The 23191-nt window shown below is 48.1% G+C and overlaps 1 protein-coding gene across 1 annotated transcript in view; it reads right to left on the bottom strand.

Moving 5' to 3' along the window:
* MYO18B (myosin XVIIIB) overlaps nucleotides 1-23191 on the bottom strand; it is a 232770-nt gene that overhangs the window by 135453 nt on the left and 74126 nt on the right. Inside the window, exons 17-22 of the mRNA XM_066370610.1 lie at nucleotides 22618-22765; nucleotides 20084-20243; nucleotides 16629-16812; nucleotides 15637-15859; nucleotides 12027-12136; nucleotides 1122-1187 (exon numbers count right to left, since the gene is read on the bottom strand). Of these exons, the coding sequence (XP_066226707.1) occupies nucleotides 1122-1187; nucleotides 12027-12136; nucleotides 15637-15859; nucleotides 16629-16812; nucleotides 20084-20243; nucleotides 22618-22765 (891 nt within the window). The remainder of the gene's footprint in view (nucleotides 1-1121; nucleotides 1188-12026; nucleotides 12137-15636; nucleotides 15860-16628; nucleotides 16813-20083; nucleotides 20244-22617; nucleotides 22766-23191) is intronic.

Raw genomic sequence — 23191 nt, forward strand, 5'->3', positions numbered from 1 at the left:
AGAAACAAAAACAATACGTGAAGTCACCTGGCTTCACACCTGGCTCCTGGTGGGAGCCCAGTGACTGGTGGGGTTATTCCCTCAACTGGAAATGTCTGCAGAGTCGCTGCCAACTCCCAGCAGGACAAATCAGGCTGAGCTCACAGCAGACAAATAGCTTCAGATATGCACATTAGCAGGACCATGAGGTCTATGGGGGAGGCTCATGTGTGGATAGGGTGATGATCAGTATAAATGACTGTAAGCTCTCCAAGGACGGAGGTGGGATGAGTCAGGCTACTCAGGGTTCCAGGAAACACTAAGGACAAATAATGCCACCACGGTAAGCTTCTGGAACCCAGGGCCCTTCCCCAGCACCTCAAATAGCACTTAGAGGTGGAAGGTGATGGACAAAGGTTTATTGACTGACACTAATCAATTAGTAAATAACTAATTACAATCTCTGTACCCCACTTCCCAAATCTGGGTTATAGTAATGGGCCTTCCACAAAAAAATATGGTGGGAGTGAGGGTCCCATAGTCACATAGTCTGGGAAGCCCTAAATACCATATTTTCCTCTTGAAAACTTTAAATCTGAGCCTATTAGAGCTCTGTAAAATTCCCCAAACATTTAAACATTTTTGGGAGGGCTTTTGGCTCAATGCCAGCTTGGAATAAGCTATTTCTCTCAACTCTGATCATGACGTGCCGCCTTCTTCTTCGCAAGCCCTTTCTTTTCCCTGATTGCTGCTCCTGGGCAAGGACTACAGTTGTGTTACAGCTGGTTGCAAAGTGAAAGTTGCAAGGCTCTGAGCGAGGATGAGGGTTTGCTGGCAGCTCTGTCTGAGGCTCCAGAAGGCAGACTGAGGTCCAGCACGGGAGCTCTTCCAGAACACTGACGTCTCCAGGGTGCAACCTCTAATGAACGACATTTCTCAATGTTATTTCCTCCCACGTTATAACATTGTATCTTCATGGCCTTATAAGATAGGCAGGGCAGAAAATCAATAGCCCCATTTTCATTTTGTTGAAAAGTAGACAGGCAGATGTAGTGGACGGACTTCGAGGTAGGTCATGCATGGGTCCCATCTGGGTTCCTGATGTGATGGGCAAAATGGCATAAGAAACGAGCTCTACTCACTTGGCTGTGCCCCACGGCCACTGACTTCTTCTCCAGGTCCAGGGTCTGCAGGAGCTCCTCCACAGCCTGGGAAGAAGAGAAAGGTTAGAGGAGAAGATAGAGAGAAGGCAGGAGACTCCTCCAGTGGGATGTCAGGCTGCCTGGATGGCGGGGAGAGAGAGGATGACCCCACATGTCTGTGAGTTTTGGCTAACAGAGCCCTACCTCGCATGACATACCAGTGTATGTCATGAACATACACTGAGCACCTACTATATGCCATCCACTCTTCTGGGACCTTCACAGACACCATCTCATTTCATCCTCAAAGCAATCCTAGGTGGGTTGTTGCACTACCATGCCCATTTTTATAGAAAAGAAAACCAAAGATACAAAACTAAATGATGAATGTGTCTGCTATGGGAAACAGTATGGGGGTTCCTAAAATATTAAACACAGAATGACCATATGGTCCAGCAATTCCTCTTCTGGATGTATACCCAAAAGAAGTGAAAGAAGGGAGCTGGATAAATATTTGAACTCCAAAAGGTAGAAGCAACCCAAGTGGCCATTGACAGATGGATGAAAAATGGGGTGTAAACGTAAAATAGATATTAATCAGCTTGAAAGGGGAAGGAAATTTTGACACATGCTACATTATGGGTGAACCCTGAGGACACTATTCCAAGTGAAGTGAGCTAATCACAAAAGGACAAATCTGGCATGATTGTACTTCTATGAAGTATCTAGAACAGTCAGATTCATAGAGACAAAAAGGAGAATGGTGGTTACCAGGGCCTAGGGACTCAGTGCTTACTGGGGATAGAGTTTCAGTTTTGCAAGATGAAAGAATTCTGGAGGCCGATGATGGTGACGGTTGCACAACTGTGTAAATGTGTTTAATACCAGTGATCGGCACACTTAAAAATGATTAAAATGGCCCTGGACGGTTTGCTCAGTGGTAGAGCATCAGCCTGGCGTGCAGGAGTCCCAGGTTCGATTCCTGGCCAGGGCACACAGGAGAAGAGCCCATCTGTTTCTCCACCCCTCCCCTTCTCCTTCCTCTCTGTCTCTCTCTTCCCCTCCCGCAGCCAAGGCTCCATTGGAGCAAAGATGGCCCAAGCGCTGAGGATGGCTCCGTGGCCTCTGCTTCAGGTGCTAGAATGGCTCTGGTTGCAACAGAGCAAAGCCCCAGATGGGCAGAGCATCACCCCCTGGTCGGCATGCCGGGTGGATCCCGGTCGGGCGCATGCGGGAGTCTGACTGCCTCCCCGTTTCCAACTTCAGAAAAATACAAATAAAAAAAAGGTTAAAATGGTAAATTCTGTGTTGTGCATATTTAACCCCCCCCCCACACACACACACACACAAAATAAGGCATTTCTTCAGTGTTACAAGGTTACACATGAGCAAAGCCAATTTTAACTGAGGCCTGTCTGGCCACATTGTAGCATCTGTCTTGACCGCTTCACATAACCAGGGCTGTTCCAAAGGACTCTAAGCCACTAGGAAATTCACCCACTGTGTCACTAAAGTCGACTGTGACAGTCACCCCAACATTCTTTCCTTCTTTCATTGTATTCACCAGTGACTGCCTTGCTCCCCAAAAAATATTGACTGAATCAATGACATAGCCATTAACCCTCTCTGTGCCTGGCCTAGATTATGGAGGGAGATCCTGTGTTTAATTCATCTCTTACTTCCTCCACTGCACCTGGTACTGTTCTGTGCATACAGTAGGAGCTCGTAAATATGATGACTGACTGACTGAATGAATAACCAAACAAGAGAGATCCGATGGGGTTAAGGGGGAGGAGGGAGAAAGGCAGACGCATCCAAGAGAAACAAATTCCCTGGCGGAGAGTCTTGGCTGCAGCAGTGGCCAAATCACCAGCTATTTAATGGAATTTTCCTCTTTTCATAAAGTCCTGCAGGCTGAAACAACCTTGACAGAGATACAGGTGGCGCCTGCTTTCTTTGCGACTGCCATTTCTCCTCCCACTCCACCCCCCTGCAGTCCCTCAAGGACCTTCCATCCACTGAAAATCAGAGTCAATTTTCAGAATAAACTGTCAGAAAAGCAATTGTGACACTCAAGAAGCAAAAGGTATGAGATAGGAGTTATTTACTAGATGAGTTTCAATTCCACGGGTCATCGGTATCACAGAAAACTTCCTAAGACACCCCCCCCCCCCAAAGAAAAAGAGCTTATTAAAAGTCTAGTCCAAGATTGTAATCTGGAAGGAAGTTCCCTCCTCTGACCTCCTGCAAGAACATTTCATAATGCCCCCCCCCAAATTTAGTGATTTCACTTATTACATTTTAGCCAAAAATGTTCCAAGGGAGCTATAGGCAATGGAATGCATAAAACCAATATCTCCAAAGTACAACATCTTTTCTCTCTGCGCAAGAGGAAAACAAAATAAAAATGGGCTGAAAATAGAATGGATAAAAAATAAATGAAACCTACAGTCAATGAAATTTTTCTAAGTCTACCTTAGAATCAATACTCAGAGATGTTGCGGGGGGAAGGGGAGGCAAGAATCTGGAGTCAGATCCACCGGGGTTTTAGCACTCATGAACCATGTGACCTTGGACAAGCATTTTACTCTGAGCTGTAGGCTCTTCCATCAGAAAGATGGAGGAGTGGGGGCTGGGAATAACAGCACTATTTCAGAACATCCTGTGGTTGTGCTTGTGGAAGACTTGACATAGTACCAGGCATACAGGAAGCACTAATAGCTATTATGAGCTAGTCCTAATGCCCTAGAGCCAGTCTCACCAGCTCTGTCATGCTCAAAACCTGGTAGAGGTCCTGGAGACCACAGACCAAGCTTCCATTTCCCAGGTACACCCCAAATGCTGCCACACACACAGGACACCCCCACAGCATCGAAGGATTCTCCTCCATCTCCTTGTTTCTTATAGCCCTTGAACTATCTGTGCAGCCAAGAATATTAAGTCTAACAAAGATATTCTGTCCTGTTGACCTCATTGTACAGAGGAGAAAGTTAAAGTCCAAATGGTGTAGCAAGTGAGTGGCTATAGGTATCGACCTATAGGCTTCTGACCCTCGTTTTCCTCACCTGCAAAACGGTGACAAGATCCCCTGTGCAAACTGCACCAGCTTTGGGATGAATAATTGAGAACCCGTGGAAATGACTTTGTAAGCGACTTTGGACTTAATTACTATGATTATCATCATTAATATTACTCTTAGAAATTGACACTTGTTGGGTGAAATATCAATGATTTCATTTGGGTCGCACATTAATGTAATCATTAGCCAACAGCCGGTTGCCGGAATCCAGGGCAATACTCCAGGTTTCCTATAAGCGATTTCCTCCTTGTCCTGAAGGTCTGTGAAGCGCTGCCCTCGGAACTGTCCAGAGAATTGAAGTTTATTCCTCTTAACAGGGAATACTGAGGAAAACGCTGGCCATTCTGCTCCAATGAAAACAGTTTCTCTGTGATCTGGAGTCTGACCACTGCTCTAAGTGCTTTTACACATAACTCACTTTATTTTCAAACCTCTGCAATGAGTATTATTTTATGCCCATTTTACAGAGAAAGAAACAGACATCTGGGGCAGTGAGATCATTTGTCAAAGGACACATGCAAGAAGTGATGGAGGGACAAAAGCCCGCGTTTGGGGCTTTTCCTCTGTCCTCTGAGAGTGGAGCACAGCCCAGCCCCACTGGTCACTAGATGGTGGGACCCTGAGGGAGCCCCCCCCACCTCTCTGTTCCTCATATTCTAGGACGTGGGCTAATTAATCATGCCTATCCCACAAGGGTGCAGTGGGGACCTCATGAGGTCACAAAAGTGGCACATAGGATAGAGCAAGAAGCTCGACAAATCCTCTCCCCAGGAAGACAATGATAAAAATGAATACTATGTTCAAAACACAAGTTCAATCCTCTGGAAATTGAGCCAGGGGATACAACAAATTAAGAAGCATTCGTTCAAGAAAAACCTGTTGAACCTCAGGTAAGAAGGGTGGGGCTTGTGACAATCTTGACTAGGGCTCTTCCAACCCCCACCAGGCTCTGTCGCTGCAGTAATCCTGCCAGGGTGAGGCAAGCTGGAGATCTAGCAGGAGGGCTGCCTATATGGGGTTAAACACAGGAAAGCCCACACCCAGGTTTACTGTCAGAAACACTAGTGATCTTGGCAGCAAACAAATGAAAGTCCATGACACAGCTGGCCTGAGATTGTTATCCTGGTTGGGGCAAGCAACGGACATTGACCAGTAGAAATTCAACAAGGAGATACAGGGGATGGGACAGCCGTAGTGTACCTTGAGAAGCTCCCACTTATTCCTGGCCACTAAAAGGCTGCACATGTGATCAAAGCCATGCACATGATCAGGAGAGACAGAGACAACCCTAGCTATCTACATTCCCCTATTTAAACATAAAGCCATGGGCCAAACAAGAAGTAAAAGCTGAGACACAATTGTAAACGCCTGAGCATTGATCACATTTCCCAGCGCACACATGGTAACAAGAATTCAGTGAATGCTTCACAGATTCAAGGAATCTGATCACAACCTCTACTGAACACTAGGCTAGGCTGGTGCAGGCCAACCCTCGAAAGCCCACAGTTAATAATAAAAAAGAGAATTAAAACCTGAGCAGAGATATCAGCAGTCTCGTACCATAGGGGAAACAGACTCCATAAATCTAGTCCAGATAAGTTAGTTACTAAATAGTTGGGGAAAGGCCAGAATCTAGAGATGTGATCACATATTATCTAAAATGTCCAATTTTAAACTAAAAATTTCAAGCCATGCAAAAAAAATTTTTTGAAAGTATGACCTATACTCAAGGAAACAAAAAAAAAAAACAGTCAATAGAAACCCTCTCTGGGCTTAGACATTGAACTTGACAAAGATTTCCAAGCAGCTACCATAATGTATATAGAGTGCTTATTATATCATGCCTGGAACATGCTAAGTTTACCAAATTCAAGCAGCTGGTGGAGGTTCTGAGGTTATAAGCCCTTCTTTGACACTGTGCAGGGATGGCATACCCTTCCCCTCCACCATTCTAGGCTCAAATTATGAGTTCTGGAGAGTACCTAGGAGAAACCCAACGCATGCCTCCACTTGCAGAGAAATAAAGAGTCCCTTTGTGTCCTAGAATTCTGCAAAGAGCTTTCTCACCAATGTCCAACAGGAGGCACCCAAAAAGCATGTGGGCTGACATCTCTCCAGGAGCTGAACTTGTAAAACTGGCAGTGAGAGACTCCAGGAATAATGAGGAGCCATGGCTGAGAAGTGCTTCCCCCTCACTCCTCAGCAATGATGTGAAGTGAAGAAGCCCTGTTCATGGAATTGAATGTTCACCCAGGGAACTATTTGGCTGCTGTCAGCGTCGTACCTTGTCCATGAAATGCTATGGCCCAACACCTGCCATCTGTTAGGCACCTACTATGTGCCAGTTGCTTTGTTGTGCCCAATTATATGCTTATCTGTGGGTATGAATAACTGGGAAGAGAGATGTGAGAAGCCAGGATTTGAACCCACGCCTGTCTGAATCTAAACCACAGGCTTTTAACCAGTGGATCTCTCACACACTGATCAGTTCATCCCATAAGGGATGGGGACTACATCTCTGTTACTTAACACTATCTGCTCAGGACTGTAACTAGAATCCTGGCACAAAGCAAAAACTATATGAAACACACACACACGTATACACACATATAATTGTCTGGTTAACACTGAATTAAAAACACAAAATTATTAAGACAGTAGACTTGAAATGGGAACAGCAAGGTGAGCAGGAAAACGATGGATAAATAAATTTCAGAGGGCTAAGACCATAGGTGCGCATGAATAGTGGTTCAGCACCCTGAGTGGACAGCTCCCCCTCCCAGCCATGGGCTCTTAAGGGCCTCTTTCCAGAAGAAAAAGACTCTGAGACAAATTTGGAGGAAACTGAGTGTCCAGCAGGGATTGAGATGAAGTAAGAGTGGCTGCCTTTGAGAAGACAGATTAACATTCCTAAATTGTGTTCTTCAGATCAAGTCCTCAGGGACAGAGATTTTGTTGGCTAAAATCCATCATCCTATAGGCACTCTCACAGGAGGATACAAGCGTTTTGTCCCATTGATCAGAGAGACTTGGCAACTCCTGACTCGGGAGCAGAGAAGTTGAGGGACCAGAAGCTGAGACATAGCCAAGGTGAGCTGAAAGAACTCCTCCACTGACCTGCCTGAAAGCCCACCATTCTGTGACTCGGGGTGGACTTCAGTGTAGTTTATGGTATAATTTTAACAAGATGGAAAAACCCAGGAAAGAGGAAAGAGACCCAAGATTGTCAGAAGGGAATACAAGGTCCCTATGCAGACCTGAGCATATGCCTTGGTATCTAGAAGAGACGAGACTTCCATGGAGGTCAGCATAAGGACACTGATCCCTAGAGAGAATCATGGAATGTGCAGAGTGAAGTTGAATGCCTTCATAATTTTGCTGAAGCCAGTTCAAGTAATAAAGATAAGATTGTCTATGCCACACTCTGTTGAAAGGCTTTCGGTGAACCATCATTGCACAGCTAATAATGCCCATGCTCTCTGGCCCTGCTAACCATGACTCGTGGTCTGGCCCCTGCCAACATCTTCAGCCCCTTTTCATGACATCTGGCATCCTTTATGCTTAAGGTATGCTAAGCTAGCCATGCAATGCCACAGATCCAGGTCTTTGCATAAGCTGTACCCAATGTGGGCGCTACTTACCTGATTCCTCTAAATTATCCTGCGAGGCTCAACTCAATCGTTACCTGCTCTGAGATGTCTCCCTGGTGCCCACCCTTGCACCTACTGAAATTCAGAGGCATTCCCTGGGGCATCCCAAAGCCATCTCTCTGTGTGGAAATTGCTTGTTTTCGTACTTCTCCGCCAGTGAGAATGTGCTCTGTTCACCCCTGTATCTGGCGCAAAGTGGGCACTGGGCTAAAGTTGGATGAAATCAATAATAATTTCAAATTAACATCATGGATGGCACATTCTGTAGAGAACTTCACTGGACACTGCTTGTCCTCAGCTTCGACTCAAGTCTTGTGTGAGCATAAAAAAAGTGCTCAATATCACTGATCATCAGGGAAATGAAAGTTGAAAACACAATAAGGTACCACCTCACATCCATTAGGATGGCTACTATAAAAAATAGGAAATAAGTTTTGCTGAGGATGTGAAGAAATTGGAACCCTTGTACGTTGCCAGTGGGAATGTAAAATGGTGCCGCAATTATGGGGGGGGGGGGAAACAGCCTGGAGTTTCCTCAAAAAATTAAATAGAGAGGTCCTGACCAGGTTGCTTAGCTGGATACAGTGTTGTCCAAATATGTGAAGGTTGTAGGTTCGATCCCTGCTCAGGGCACATACAAGAATCAACCAGTGGCAGTATGAATAAATAGAACAGCAAATCAATGTTTCTCTCTCTCATTCTCTCCCTTCCTCTCTCTAAATCAATAAATTAAAAAATTAAATATAGAATTACCATATGATCCATAAATTCTGCTTCTGGGCATCTACCCAAAAGAATTCAAGCAGGAACTCCAGCAGATATCTGTACACCCATGTGCATAGCAGTGTTATTCACAATAACCAAAAGGTGGAAGCAACCCAAATGTCCACTGGCAGAGGGAGGGGTAATCAACATGTGAGATAAACATACAATGGAATATTATCAACCTTTAAAAGGAAAAAAGTTCTGCCTGACCAGTAGTAGTACAGTAGATAGAGCGTCAACCTGAGATGCTGAGGTCCCAACTTCAAAACCCTTGAGGTCACCAGCTTGAGCATAGAATTATAGACATGATCCCATGGTCGCTGGCTTGAGGCCAAATGTCACTGGCTGGAAGCCCAAGGTCACTGGCTGGAAGCCCAAGGTTTCTGGCTTGAGCAAGGGGTTACTAGCTCAGCTTGAGACCCCCCCCCTCCAACAAGGCACATATGAACAACTACAGTGGCACAACTATGAGTTGATGCTTCTCATCTCTCTCCCTTCCTCCCTCTTTCTCTCTCACTAACAAAAAAAAAGAAGTTCTGATGCACATTATGCACATTACAACCTGGATAAACCTTGAGAACACTATGCTAGGTGAAATTAGCCAGTAACAAGAAGACAAACACTGTATGGTTCCTTACACGAGGTTCCCGGAGTAGTTAAAACTCACAGAGGCAGAAGGTAGGGTTGGGGAGTTAGTGTTTAATGGGTACAGAGCTTCAGTTTTGCAAGATGAGGAAATTCTGAAGATGGAGGATGCTGATGGTTGCACAACAATGTCCTTAAAGCCATCGACCCCTAAACTTAAAGATGCTTTAAGACGGTAAGTTTTATGTTCTGTATGTTTCACCACAATGAAAAGTAAAAAGCCCTGTGTGAGGAATCCAAGGGCCTGAGTTCAAACCCTCTACATGGCTGGCTGGTGATTGGCTCAGTCACCTTTGCTGGGGAATGGGCATAATTCCCGGAGTAGGAAGGCTTCTTCTCTCGAGAACAGTTTCAGGTCAAGGGTCCGTAACCTTTCCACATCACTGCAATGAAAGTTTGTGCACACGTGGTAAAGGCATGTACTCCTTTATTTGTTTTGGGAACACAAACTATCCAGGGGGTTCCCACCAAATGAGAGCATGTTACTGGGAAACAGTCTTGGCATGAAAAACCAATGTGTAGACACCACTTGTTAGGCACACAGGGGACCTCACCCAGACCCATTTGATACCCTGACAATGAATTCCCTCTGCTGCCGTCTGGCGTCTGATGACAATATTGACCTTTTCTCACTGTCAAACGTGTCTTCTTAAACCCTCAGGTCTTCGCTGTTTTACACATGCAGGCGGACAGCGGGCCCGCCTGCACACATGTTCATGTATAATTCATAGCCTATCGCGCTGCTTGGCAAATGAATATTTATCAGCTTCTTCATAAGAGGCAGGATGATGTTTCCTTTTGTTGCTACCAAAATTCTTCACTGCAGCAAATGAAATTTGTGAGCAAATGAAAAAAAAATAATAATAATAATAATAAAAAACACACAGTGAAAACTCCCCGGCAGGTCCATTCCGCTTGTAATTTTCCATTTGCCGAGGCCTCCAGCGTGCGCGTGGAGGTGTTTCAGTCGGATGCTACGGAGAACTGCTGAGTCGTTCGGAATAGAAATGCTTCCATATGCTACACCCACTGCCCCCGCAGACGACTCCCCACACCCCACTTCGGTTCTGTTTTCAAAGGCAGAGGAGCCCAAGACCCTTTCGATGGCTCCATTCCAGATGCTCTGAACAGTGATCAAGTTGGGGGGAGAACAAAGGATAAGGAACCCCAAATATAGATTGATACACTGTGGTTATTGGTGCCAAGCCAGGCAGAGTTTCATGGCTTCTAAAATGGGCTGCACCCACACAGGCTGGGTCCGATGTCCCCTGGCCAGGGTGAATTAGGGGGGCCAAACAGAAGGTGCTGCCTTGTCTTCAGGAGGTGGCCTGTCCCTTGGTCCCTCCTGCTGAGAAGAGCCAAGAAAAGAACTAAGGATTGTGACTCTGTTTGTTCTTCCAGCCTCATGACTCAGCGATGGAGGTCTCCCGGGCTGACCATCTCGGGTGCACCGGGGCACCCTCACCTGGAGGGGAGGCTTCCACGTGGTTGTAAAAGCACAGTCTGTGTGGCTCGGTTGCCATCCCTCTGGCCTAGAAAGACGATGATGCTGCTGCTAATAGGAGTTCATAGGAGTTGAGCCCTTCATATGCACCAGGCTCTTTGTCTGGCACATCAACCATACCGTACGCGTAATCCTCAAAACGCCCCACTGAGGTAGGCATTATAATAGTTCCCACTTCACAGATGAGGACACTGAGGCAGAAACATGAAAGAACATGCTTATGTTCCACACAGGCCCAGCTGGGAGTCAACTGCAGGTCAGTGTGACTCTGGAGACCCTACTCTCTCAACCATCCTCCCTGGGATCCAGAAAACTTGGGTTCAAGGACAAAACCCACGAATGCCAGGCTGTGTGGCCTTTCGGGAGTCAGTTCATTTCTATGAGCCTCTGTTTCTCATTTGGAAAAGGGCCATAATAGCTCTTGTTTTGCAAGGCTTGCTGGGAGGATGCAATCAGATTTTGCAAACTCTAAAGAACTCTGTGGTCATCAGTCAGCTGGTGCTTATTCTCAATGGAAACACTATTAAGGTTTGGCACTTGGGGCAAAGACAAAGTTCCAACCCTAGGAGTTTACAGTAGAGTTGGAGAAAGGAGACACATGAGGGCAGAAATACAAGGTTGGGCATGTGCACCCGTTCATTCACTCAACAGAGACTTAACTGGACACTTGCCACAGGCCAGAAAGCACACAGGGGAGTCTACTAGTTTCACATAAGGGTGAGGGTTGCACAAACATTAAACCAAGGTGACGCGATGAAGAGTAACATCTGAGCCAGGATCTGAAGAGCAAGTTGACCCTGGCCATGCAAAGACTAGGGGAAAGAGCATTCCAGGCAGAGAAAACAGCTAGTGCAAAGGCCCTGAGGAACTCAGTTCAGTGTAGTTCTATAAGATGGGGAGCCTGGTGTGAAACGCTGCCCATGTTTTCTTGACAGTGAAGCCCTCTTTCCATAGACTGCGTCAGGGGCTGGTGCTAAGGGGAACTTTCCATCTCGCTAGGAGTCCTTCTCCTCATTCTAATTCTTTCCTTACATTTCCTCACACAGGGTTTCAGGAGGGCCTCTCGGGGATGAGTAGTGTCCTAAGTGACACTGCAGGGGGTGCAGTCTAGAGCAGAGATCTGGGCCACACCTCACACCACCCTCCTATTTGGCCCCAAGGCCCAGCTCTCAGATCCCAGCTGGTCAAGATGGCCGCTTCCCTCCTCCTATGAAACAGAAGCATCAGGCCCTGCGCCCACTCCAGCACCCGTCTCCACATACCTTCCTCTCGTCTATTTCGTCAGTGGTCGACATGAGCTTCTTCATGAGCGGGGTGTCCAGCACCTGGAACCGCCGGCGGAACTGGGTGAGCCCCATGTGGTCAGCATAGCCTGGGGGGTGGGAGCGGGCGGGAGAAGAACAGGAGTCCAGGTGAGAAGGCTAGCCCAGGGCCCTGCTCCCAGCCTGGCGACTAGCTTGCTATGTGGACTCATTTCTCGGGGCCTCAGTTTCCTTGTTTGCTAACTTAAGAGGTTGAGTTCGATCCGCATTTTCCAGATGCCTCTGCAGAACACAAACCCTATAAAATGCTCCACTGTAAGTGTGAAAGAGCCTGATTAGCTTGGCTTAACCCAGAATTTTTCCCAAACTGGCCTGACCATGGAAAAAAAACAAAAAACGTTTTGGTCTAATACTTTTTGTCACCCTAGGACTTCACGTGGAAAGGCTGCATTGGATAGTCTGTAAGGGCTCTTTAAATCTAACGGGAGGACGGACACAGCTACACCCTTCTGTGTGGAGCCTGGGAAGGGGCACCTGGAGAGCTCCCCGGATGGTGACACTCGAGATGGCCTTGGAAGGAGCCACAAGAGTTCATCAGTAGACTTGGTGTGGAGGGGACGTCTAGGGAGAGGGAGCTGGAGGGGGAAATGGACAGTTTGTTGCATCATCATAGCAAAAGCCAGCACTGACTGAGCACTTCTGTGTTCAAGACACCTGTGTTTTAGACACTCTGGGGCCAACATCATTATACCTACTTTATAGATGTGGACACTGAGGCCCAGAGAGTGCAAGCCACCTAGCCCACAGTCACACAGATGGTAACTCTCCCAGCTGGCATTCAAACCCAGACAACATCAATAACTAATCCAGTGGAGAGTAGATGATAATGGGTCAAAGATGAGCAGAGACTGGGTCCCAAAGGAACTTCAATTCTAATTCCAGACCATGAGGTTTGGACTTTGTCCTGATACAAGGTCATGGCAGAGCCTCAGTGGCCTCAGAAAACAAATGAAAAAAACCCTAAAGTGGCCTGATGAGAGACGGTCTGTTGACTCTCACTCCATTTTGAGACTTTGCCTCACAGCAAGCCAAATGCATAAACCCTGAGGAAGAGCCAGAGTATCTGCAGCTGGCAAACCTAAGAAGCCTTCCTGGAGGAAGAGTAGAGTCTCTGGTCAGGTTCGAAGGATGCTGACCAAACAGACAGGGGGTGCTGCTGAGAGGTTACAAGCCTGCCCTTTTGGGTCAGACTTAGCTGGGCTCCAGTCCCATTTCTGCCCTTATTAGCCCTCTAACTGGAGACAAATGACCCTATCTCTTTGAGAATCAATTTTTTTCACTTGTCAGATGAGAAAATAACAGCATCTATTATCACAGGGTCACTAAAAGGATTAAGTCTGATGACGATTATAGTAAAGGAGGCTAATGTGCACTGAGCACGTTCCCATGTCCAGGAGCTCTTGAGTGTTATTGCCTTATTCACTCACCAAACCCTCTACACTGAAGTGCGAGCTATTACAGGAGAAAAAGAAACAGGAGGCATATCTAGGGACTTGCCAGTGTTGGCCACAGTCAAGCCCAGGCCAAGGCCTCCCAGAGTCTGAGCTGTACTCACCAGGATGTATGACTTATAACATTTAATGAGCATTTTCTATGTGCCAGCCTCTGTGTGTTGTAAGAAGGATGTCAGCACATGTGATGACACAGTGCCAGCACATGGTAGGCACTCAACAAGTAGCTTGTATAGTGCTCACAAAAATTAGGGGATATTTCAAAATGAATATGAAGCAACAAAATATCCCCTAATTTTTGTGAGCAGTGTATATGTATGTAGTATGTATGCATATGTGTGTATGTATATATATATATATCATCTATATATGTTATGTTTGCATAAATTCAAAACCACAAATATTTTATATATGTATGTATCGAGAGGTGCATGTAAATATTTCTTATAATGGTGTGAGAAAGACAGAGGCAGCTTAGGGCAGAAAAAAAAAAAATAAGGGAATGAACCAGGTCTGGGAGGCAGAAATCGAGAAGTTCTACCAGAAGACGTCAGTCAACCCTTCACTCAGCTGGAAAACCCATCCTGACTGAGTTGGGCTGCACTGAGAATGTGGAGGACGGACACCGCAGTGACATGGGGCCTGAGGAAGGGGACAGGCTGACCTGAGCTTGCACACAGAGGCTCTAACAGGCAGTCGAGGGTGCCCACAAGGGCCCCGCATTTCCTGCCAGCCAGCCAGGCAGAATCGATCAGCTGCCGGCTGCGGCCATCTCGCTCTTGCTCTTCCCGTGACATTATCTGTCTCCCTCTGCCTGTGGCTGGGCACGCGGGAGGGAAAATCAATGCGGTGCTGTGGGGAGTGAGGGTCTTGTCTCTGCTTCCAGCTGCTCCCAGACGCTCCGTCAAATACTCGTGCCCAGGGTTCCATTATTAACACCGTGAGGAGAGATGGGGGCCGCGACCACAAGCTGGGGTGTCAGTGATCACAGAGACATTAAACAAACGGGTGCCCACCTAGGCTCCCCACCGGCCCCGGCCATCCCATCTTCTGCAGAGAGAATGCCTGCACCAGAGGCCTTTCTAAATGTCAGAGAGGGGCGCGCATGCACGTGCTGGCCTCTGGGGTCTGAGAGGCAGAAAAGAAACAGAAGGACTCCGATCCAACTCAACACAGAAGATGAGCCAATGGGGCAACTTCGGGTGCATGCTTGCTTTCTAAAATACAGCCCTTAATGACTTTATTCCTCTGATTAAAACCAGTTCATTCCCCCCTACACACACACCTACTGCCCCATCACCTCCTCAGCTGGACCTGAGGAAAACCGAATTTCCAAAGACCCAATTCATACCCTTCCCTGATGGGTCCACCCACCCCATCTCCCACAAGCCCCTCACTCATTGTGAACCCCATTCCCTGAAATCCCAGGCTCAGCGTGCCTCCCTGCCTTCCCATGTGCTGATCCCTCCCCCTCCACCCTAAGCCCCAGAGGGGAGCTGCATGTTTTGTTTCAAGACCCAGCCAACCAAGATGTTCCCTCCTCTAGGTTTTCCCAGTCTCCCCAGTGAGAGCACAGAGCTGCCTCCTCCGGACACCCAGGTAGTGCTGCGTCCCTGCTGACTCATGCCCTGGTCTCACTGCATTACCATCTCCTGTTTCCACACCGACCTCCCAAACCGGGCTGAGCATCTTAACCGCAGTACGACTCATTGGAGGAATTCTACTCTCTATCCCACAGCAGAAGCTCCTAACATATTTGTTATTGAAAGGAAGATGAATAAGACACAGCCCTAACCTTTCAGGAGCACATGGCTATTTCCAGAAATAAGATGGGCTTTGGAGGTAAAGAGACATAGGTCCAAATCCAGGCTCTGCCATGTCCCAGCAGTGCGACCTTGAGCAAGTCTTTTGCCTCTCTGAGCTTATATTTCCTCATCTGTAAAATGGGGGTGATCAGAGCTTCCCCTCACAGGGCTGCTGGGGAAAGTCAATGGAAAGCTCCTGGCACACAGCTGGTGCTCTTGTCCCTTGGGTGCCCCCTAGTGGCGGGCATGTCCCAGAAGTCAGAGACAAGGTACTCACTTTCTGGTGCCTCTTACCTGTCCTGTGCAGACGCAGAGCCTCCAGGATGTAGGACCCTGAAAGCTGGACCCTCAGTGCTGGGATGTCCAGGGGCAGGGGCCCGCCTGCTCCAGGCTTGTCCCCACCAGGCTGTGGTGGAGTCGGAGACCTCTGCCCACCCCTGCTCTCCACCATTAGGCTCGGCACCAGGCAGTGGATGAAGTGTAACTGAGACCTCCTGATCACACTAGACAATGCATCCTAGGACCAAGAGGAAAGGGAGTCAGGGTCAGCTGTCTCAGCATAAGGGGTCTGGACATTCCTCAAACATACATTCAGCCTGGCCAGGGCAGCTCTTGGGACCCCTATGTCCCGTACCAAGGACCTCCTCTCTACAGCCTGATCTGTACTCATGAAAGATAAGGGGCCTTTATACAATAGATCTTGTTGTAATAGATAGGAAAACTGAGGCATGGAGAGGGCAAGAAGTAGCCCAAGCTCACACAACACCAGTAGCACGAGAAGTGACTAGAACCTAGCACCTAGCCTGCGAGCTTTTTCAGTATAATATGCTATGAGTTTTTCCCAAAATTTATCCTTCCCATGTCCCTCCCTTTGGCCCAGCCTGACCATTGACCAATCACATTTTCTCATTTGTTATTGGCTGTATGTATCTATGTAATGCAGTTACATCAGTGCTGGAGCCTGTCGCCTGCTCCCAAGGAGAGCCGAGGGGTGAAAATGCCGGCTTTTGGGAGGGGAGGGAGGTAGGCAGGCAGGCCTGGTCTGACTGCAACATCTGTCACCTTGGTCGAGAGAACAACTGTGGTTCCTGCAAACTTCCTGAAGCCACTCAAGTCAACACCAAGTAGCTGAGACTTTGACCTCAGACTTGACCGATCACTTCCCAGCAGCGTGACTATGGGCAAGTTTCTTTGCTGCTCTGAGTCCCAGGTTCCTCCTTGGTGGAGCGCCCCTTCAGGCTCACTGGGGAAGGATCTGTGGCAGTGAGGACAGGGCACCCACTCACTATCTGGAGTTTGATCTGGGAGCACGGGGCTTTCCTCTTCACTGCGGCAAAGCTGCTGGCAAAGGCCCTCCTCATCGCGCAGTTCCTCTGCAGCGCCTGCTGTGAGGCGCCCTCCAGGCCTGCCACAGCCCGGCACACGGGGGACAGCTTGGCCCGGGCCTGGAACAGGCTCCTCAGCTCCTCCCTGGCAGGGAGGAGGGGAAGAGACAGGGGCGTTAGGAGCCTCATGGGAAACGAATCCACCTTGTTTCCTGCTGATCTGCCTCCTAAACCCTCCCTAAGAATCGAGAATCACACATGCTGTTCACCATACTTCTCTGCCAGATGAGCCTCTGCTTCATGACAAATGCCAGCTCCCTCCTCCAAGCCTCTCTCCTCCCCTGACCTTAGAGCATCTCTCCTTCTATGGATATTTCTGTCACTGACACACCTGTGGGAATTCTGTCAAGCCTGTGCTTTTGTAATGGGCAGAATCATCTCTGTTATCCCTAGGACAGGTCCACTACATAGCAGGTACTGGCTATGCTTCATGCAAGAACGAATGACTCAGAGGCTGAACAGTCAGCTTCTGGACCTGTCAATGAAACGTCCAGCCTTCCCTGGGCTCTCCTGTAATGCATAGGTTCTGATATTAGTGGGCCAGGGACAGGGTCTCTTAAATGTCTGCTCTGATAAACCTGAGCTGCCCTGCCAGCTTCTGTGGGTACAAGAGGATTAAGAAGGCTGGGCAGACCCTGCTGTGCGCTAGGATGTGGCTGGGATGCAGAGAAAGCCCCACGCCTCTCAGGTCCGCCCCGCCCCACCCCTGCGATAGAAGCACGCAGGCGTCTTCCACAGCTCCCTGCAGGTGCAGGCCACATCCCAGCCCCAGCCCTCAAGATGTGCTATCCACCTCCCTCTGTGCCTAACCCAACTGTGCAAACTATTGAGGAAATGAGTCTCAAACACCCCAAAGCTGTTTAAAGTGGTTAAATGCATGACCAAGCACAAACATTAACAATGGCTTGAATATACTCATATTTAAATAAAAATTTAAGGAGAGGACCAGGAAGGCTCCCTAGAAGCAGGAGCCCTGGGAGGAGAGAGCAAGGAATGTGGGCACCCCCCCCCCCACCCTCTGGTACAGGGACAGAAGGTTGTATCCACAGCCTTGACCCCTGTACTTGGACTGTCATCAGTAGGGTTGGGAGACCTGACCTCTGAGGGCCTTCAGTTACTCTGTGACCTTGGGTGAGTCACATGTCCTCTTTGACTCAGCTTCTGATATATAAAGCCAAAGTGTCTGATCAAAATTTGAGAGTGCCTAAGAACCTCCTGAGAAGCTTGTCAGCAGAGCAAGTCCCCAGGGCCTCCCCCGGAGAGACTGGGTGGCACCCAGGAGTCAGCTCACTAAGCAAGCAGTCCTGGCGAATCTGGCGTTCTTGGCTGCAGAACTACACGTGAAGGAAAAGCACTGTTTGCTCTCAAAATCACCAACACTTGCCTCTCAAATGAACAAGACATCCCAATGGGATTTACTCCCAAGCCTGCCCTGACCTTTCACCACCCCCTGCCCCGTATGTGCTGGTGCTTCCTCCAGAATGTCCCTTGCACACCAGGCTATCTGATCCACAAAGGTTCCCCTCACCCTTTCCTAGGCCTCCAGCCCTCACCCAGCCTGAGCACAGGATCCTAGAGCAGTAAGGGAAGAAAGATGGCCACGAGAGGTGTGTTCAGGGCCTGCAATGAGCAAGGCTCCTTAATATGCCACCAGTCATGTGACGTCACCAAAGCCTTCCATCGAACATGTCAGCTTGGTGTCATCACACCCACTTCTCAGATGATGAAACCGAGGCCCAAATCATGCAGCATGAAAAAGGCAAAAGCGGATTTCAACTGCTGCCTGCCTCCAAAGCTGTGCAGCAGCCACCAGGTCTTGCAGTCTCATCCAACAGCCCTTCTTTTATGGTGGAAGAAGCAAAACAAACAGAAAACACCCTGGGGAGGGAAAGTACCTAGTCACCTAGGTCAGCGATTTTCAACCATTTTCATCCCATGGAACACATACATTAATTACTAAAATTCTGCAGCACACTGAAAAACTACATTTTTTTCCCAATCTGAATAAAGCAGGTATAATTTTGATTGATTTACAAAAAGAAAATAATGATAATAGTAATTACCTACCTTTTTTGCTCCAAAGTGACATTTTAAATAGTCAGGTGCCCATACACATATTTAAGGATTTCTGGTACCAAGAATTAACCCATCAGACACAACCTTATTATGTAACACGACCAATAAGATGCAACTCTATGATATGACCTATATGTTTATGATTCAAGACAGGGCATTCACACTGGACGACTATCGTCATTTTTTTATTTGACAGTCTAAAGGAAAGAGGTCAGTGTCCCTGACTAAAGAGTCGAGTGTTGCCTGTTTCAAAAATTCTTGCGGCACATCGGTTGAAAAACAATGACCTAGGTGAGTAGAGACAGGGCTGGGACTTGGCTAGGGTCCCCTGGCTTTCCTCACACGGTCCTCTGTATGCTCTTTAACCTTCCTTGTGCCCCGTCCCCTGACTTGGTATCTTTTCTGGAGCTGTATGGCCATGAGCCCTGCTGCTTAAAGGTCTCCCATCAACTCTGGCCATATGTCCCGAGAACTGCAAGGATCAATTAGTCAAATTGTGTCTCAGCTCTGCTACTAGTTTCCTGGGTGAGCACAGCTGAGCCACTTCACCTCCCGAGGCCTCAGTTTTAACTTCTGTAAAGTGGAGCTGAGGATATGGTGTTGCTGTAAGGATTTATAAGATCCTTATAAAGTGTTTATCCTGATGGCAGGCACATGGTGAATAGACGGGAAATGTCCCCTCTACATTCTCACACCACCAGCACCTCTATGGTGGCCTCAGCTTCTCTTCTAGTCTCCAAGCTCTGCCCCTGCAGGATTCCAGCGCTGACCTTAGGAGGATCATATCTGCACACACATACACACACACACACACACAATTTCCCAGCAACTCTGAACTGACACAGTGACTGACGCCAGCCCTCAGCCAGCACTTCTGAAGAGAGCAGTCAGGGAATGCAGTGAGCTTTTTTTAATGCTACAAAACATTATCACTTCAGTTTTACAACCCCCTAGTTCTAGGATGTCCATAAAAGTTGTTCCAGTCACATCATCTCTCCAATACTTAACAAAAGGCAAAAAGCCAAAATAAGAAATCACAGCTTTTGAGTTTTTGTTCCACCTCCCCGAAGGCCAGCCCTTCTCCTCGGCTGAACTCACTCAGGCCCCAGGGAGACATTGCAGCACTGCAATTTGAGTTACGTTCTCTGCGTCATTAGGGATGGCTCCCGGGCCAGCTCCTGCTGGCTGGGTTGTTGTGTCTGCATGGCCCCAGCACAGCAGGGAATGAGCCGCAGCATCTCGAGGGGCCCTGATCTGTTCCCAGGCCTGGCCAGACTCACCTTTTCGACTGCTGCAGGACCTGGGGGGCGTCCAGGGCCGCAAGGTTGGGCTTAGCCCTGTGGAGCCAGCCTGTGAGGTCATAGCGCACGGGGTCCTGTCCCCGCTGGTGGGAGATCTCACACTGGAGTGGCTGCTCACAGGGTCGAAAGGCAGAGGTATCTGAAAGCAGATGCAGAGCATGAGTATTGGGGCCCGGTGGGGACACTCTGCAACCATTTAGCATCACCAAGAACACATTTTTTTCCATTTTAATATGTTTCTAAAGCTGACCATTCTGGGGACCCACATTTCCCCCACATTTTTTTTCCAGCCTTTTTCCAACATGGATTTTATTCCTCCTCACACTCTTGAATTCAGAATACCTGTTTCCTCCAAACATCATTAATGCCATCTTCATGACATTATACCATACGCATGTATCACTGGGGCTGTTATTAATGTTTTCCTTAACTCAAGTCACATTTTTACAGATAAACCCATTAATAAAGAAGAATTATATTGTAGGTTTTGTGTGCAAATTATATATATATATTTAAATATTCATGAAAATAAAGACATAATTATTCAATATTTTGAAAATAGTTGTGTGCCACCTAAAATCATCTTGAATATCATCAACCAAAAAAATGTACAGCCAACTCTTGGGACATGCTGGCAGACACTTAGCTGTAAGAGACTGAGTGGGAAAAATAAATGGGCTTGGAGTTGGAAAAGACCTGAGTTCAAATCTGACACCACTACTTATTACTGTGCGACAGGGGCCAAGCTGCTTACATCTCTGAGCCTCGGTCTATTCTCCTGTGGAACGTGGACTAAATAATGCTTACCTCCCGGGGTGGCATAAGGCTCAGAGGAGACAATGTGTGTGAAATATTTTTATAGAGTGCCTGGCACATAGTAGTCACACAATGAGCAGTGGTGAGTGTCATTGTCATGTCCTGCGTTGATCCCTTTGCTGGCACCCTGGAATCACAGAAGGTTTATCTCTACATGCCCAGTGTTCAGCATCATGCCCAGCACAAGAATTGAGTCTGGAAGAGCTTGTGGAATGAATGACTCATGAATGAATGAATTTAATTAATTAATTAATTTCTGGTTTTTAATCAGATCACTTCCAGTGCAATGATGCTTTCAGGGTAAGTAATGACCCTGGACCAATTCTTCTCAGGAGAGATAGCATTATCTTAGTACTGGTGTCTATTCTAAACAATCTTCCTACGTTTTACCATCCTGCTATTATCAACGCACTGACATGTACTAGGGTCTTGAGTCCCTCCCCCAAATCCTAACTTGCTACCTCACCACTGCAGTGATTTGGGAAATGAGGGACCCGCATTTCTTGGAATTCTGTACCAAGTAAACGCAGTCCGAGCATCTGCAGGCAGCTGGTGGGGTGTGTCCTAATCTTTCCTTAAAGGGAAACTAGTCATATTAAATTGGGGATCCACCCCCATGACCTCAGCTGTCCTTGGTGACCTCTTTAAAGACCCTATCTCTCTCCATAGTCACAATTTGAGGTCCTTGGGGCTTGGGACATCAGCATATAAACTGGAGGGTAGGATATAATTCAATACTGTATCTGACCTGCAAGTTCTTTTTTTTTTTTCCTTCTGCTTTTAACAGAAATAAAATTTTCACGGGTCCTGAAAGCAGCACCGGCCCAGGCACTGCCCCTCCCATGCCGGGCACGGAAGCCAGCCCGGGCCAGGAGCTCTCAGAGCCAGGCTCTCCGGGAGCAATTTGGGAATTAGTGGCTCTGAGCGTGGTCCACGGAGAGCTGCTGGGGCCATCAGATGTCGCCGCTGCAGCTGCTGCTTTAAAAACCTCATCCTGATGTGAGAGCAGGAATGCTTCGTGAATGTCCCAGACAGGGGCCTCAGCTGGTCCCCCAGGGGCACGGCAACTGCTGGCCTGAGCCCCATGGACAGCAGCACTGAGAACTGTCCTGGACCCTCCCCTGGCTCCTGTCTCAACTTCTCACAGACCACTCCCGTCTGACACTCACCCCGAACACTTCATTAAAATAGTCTGGTTTGTCACTAATGACCTCCATGTGACCAAACCCACGGCCATTCCTTGGCCACACTTCACTGGGCCTCTGCGCAGTGTTTAATTTGGTCAGTTCACGTTCTCCTGGCTTCCCTCCCTGGCCACTCCTACTTGGTCTCTTTTGCCGATCAGTCGCTAACCTTGTACCTGGCCCCTTCACAGTGAGATGTCCCAGGCTTGAATCCTTGACCACCTTTTCTGCCAACCCTCAATCCCTTAGTGACCTCAACCAGAACCAACCACAGGAGGCTGGTTCACCACTACATAGCAGAGGGCCCAGCACACAGTCACGGCTCGATCTATTTGTTAGTACATAAACGAATAAACGCATGAATGAATGAAAGAACACACACACTCACATGCGGGCCTTTCTGCACTCAGACCCACCCTGTGCAGGCCTCATCAGGGCTTTCTCTGCAGCTGACAAGGGCAGATCCCAGCTCCCGGGCTAGCCTCAGTGCCCTGCTCCCCGTCCCTCCCTTACCTTCGGCCCCAGGTCTCTTCTTCTCAAAGGCCGCACAGAGACGCTCGAGCACCGTGCTGTCGCTGGAGCCTTCCACCCGGACCTCCTCATCCAGGACCCAGAAAAGACCCCTGGTGTCCTCAGCATCACCTCCAGCGGGAAGGCGGACCTGGTGGGAAGTCCATGACATCATGAGGAGCCCAGATCCCCAACAGACGCCTGTCAAGGGCTTCTCTTTCCCGAGAGGAGTCAGGGGTCTGGGTCCTGGGCTTCATGACTCAACGTCCCAGCCTGGACCCCTGTTCCCACTCGCCTGAGTCTCTCAGTGTCGAAACTGCAAAACTGTAACAACCTCTCAGTTCCAAGTAGTCCAACTCCCACCTCTATCCTTACTTCCTGTGTGACTTTGGGCAATTCACTGTACCTCTTTGAGCCTCGTGTCCTCTGTGTAAAGTAGAGACTGGCGACACCTCCCTCAGATGGCTGTGTGAGGATGTCACAAGTGAAAACGCTGTGTACATGACATTTCTAGATATATAGAGGCAGCCAGGTGCATTTGCGCATGGCCAGACATGAAAGGGTCCACTCCGCCCAC

Source organism: Saccopteryx leptura, chromosome 2, assembly GCF_036850995.1.
Source record: "Saccopteryx leptura isolate mSacLep1 chromosome 2, mSacLep1_pri_phased_curated, whole genome shotgun sequence".
Classification (NCBI taxonomy): Eukaryota; Metazoa; Chordata; class Mammalia; order Chiroptera; family Emballonuridae; genus Saccopteryx; species Saccopteryx leptura.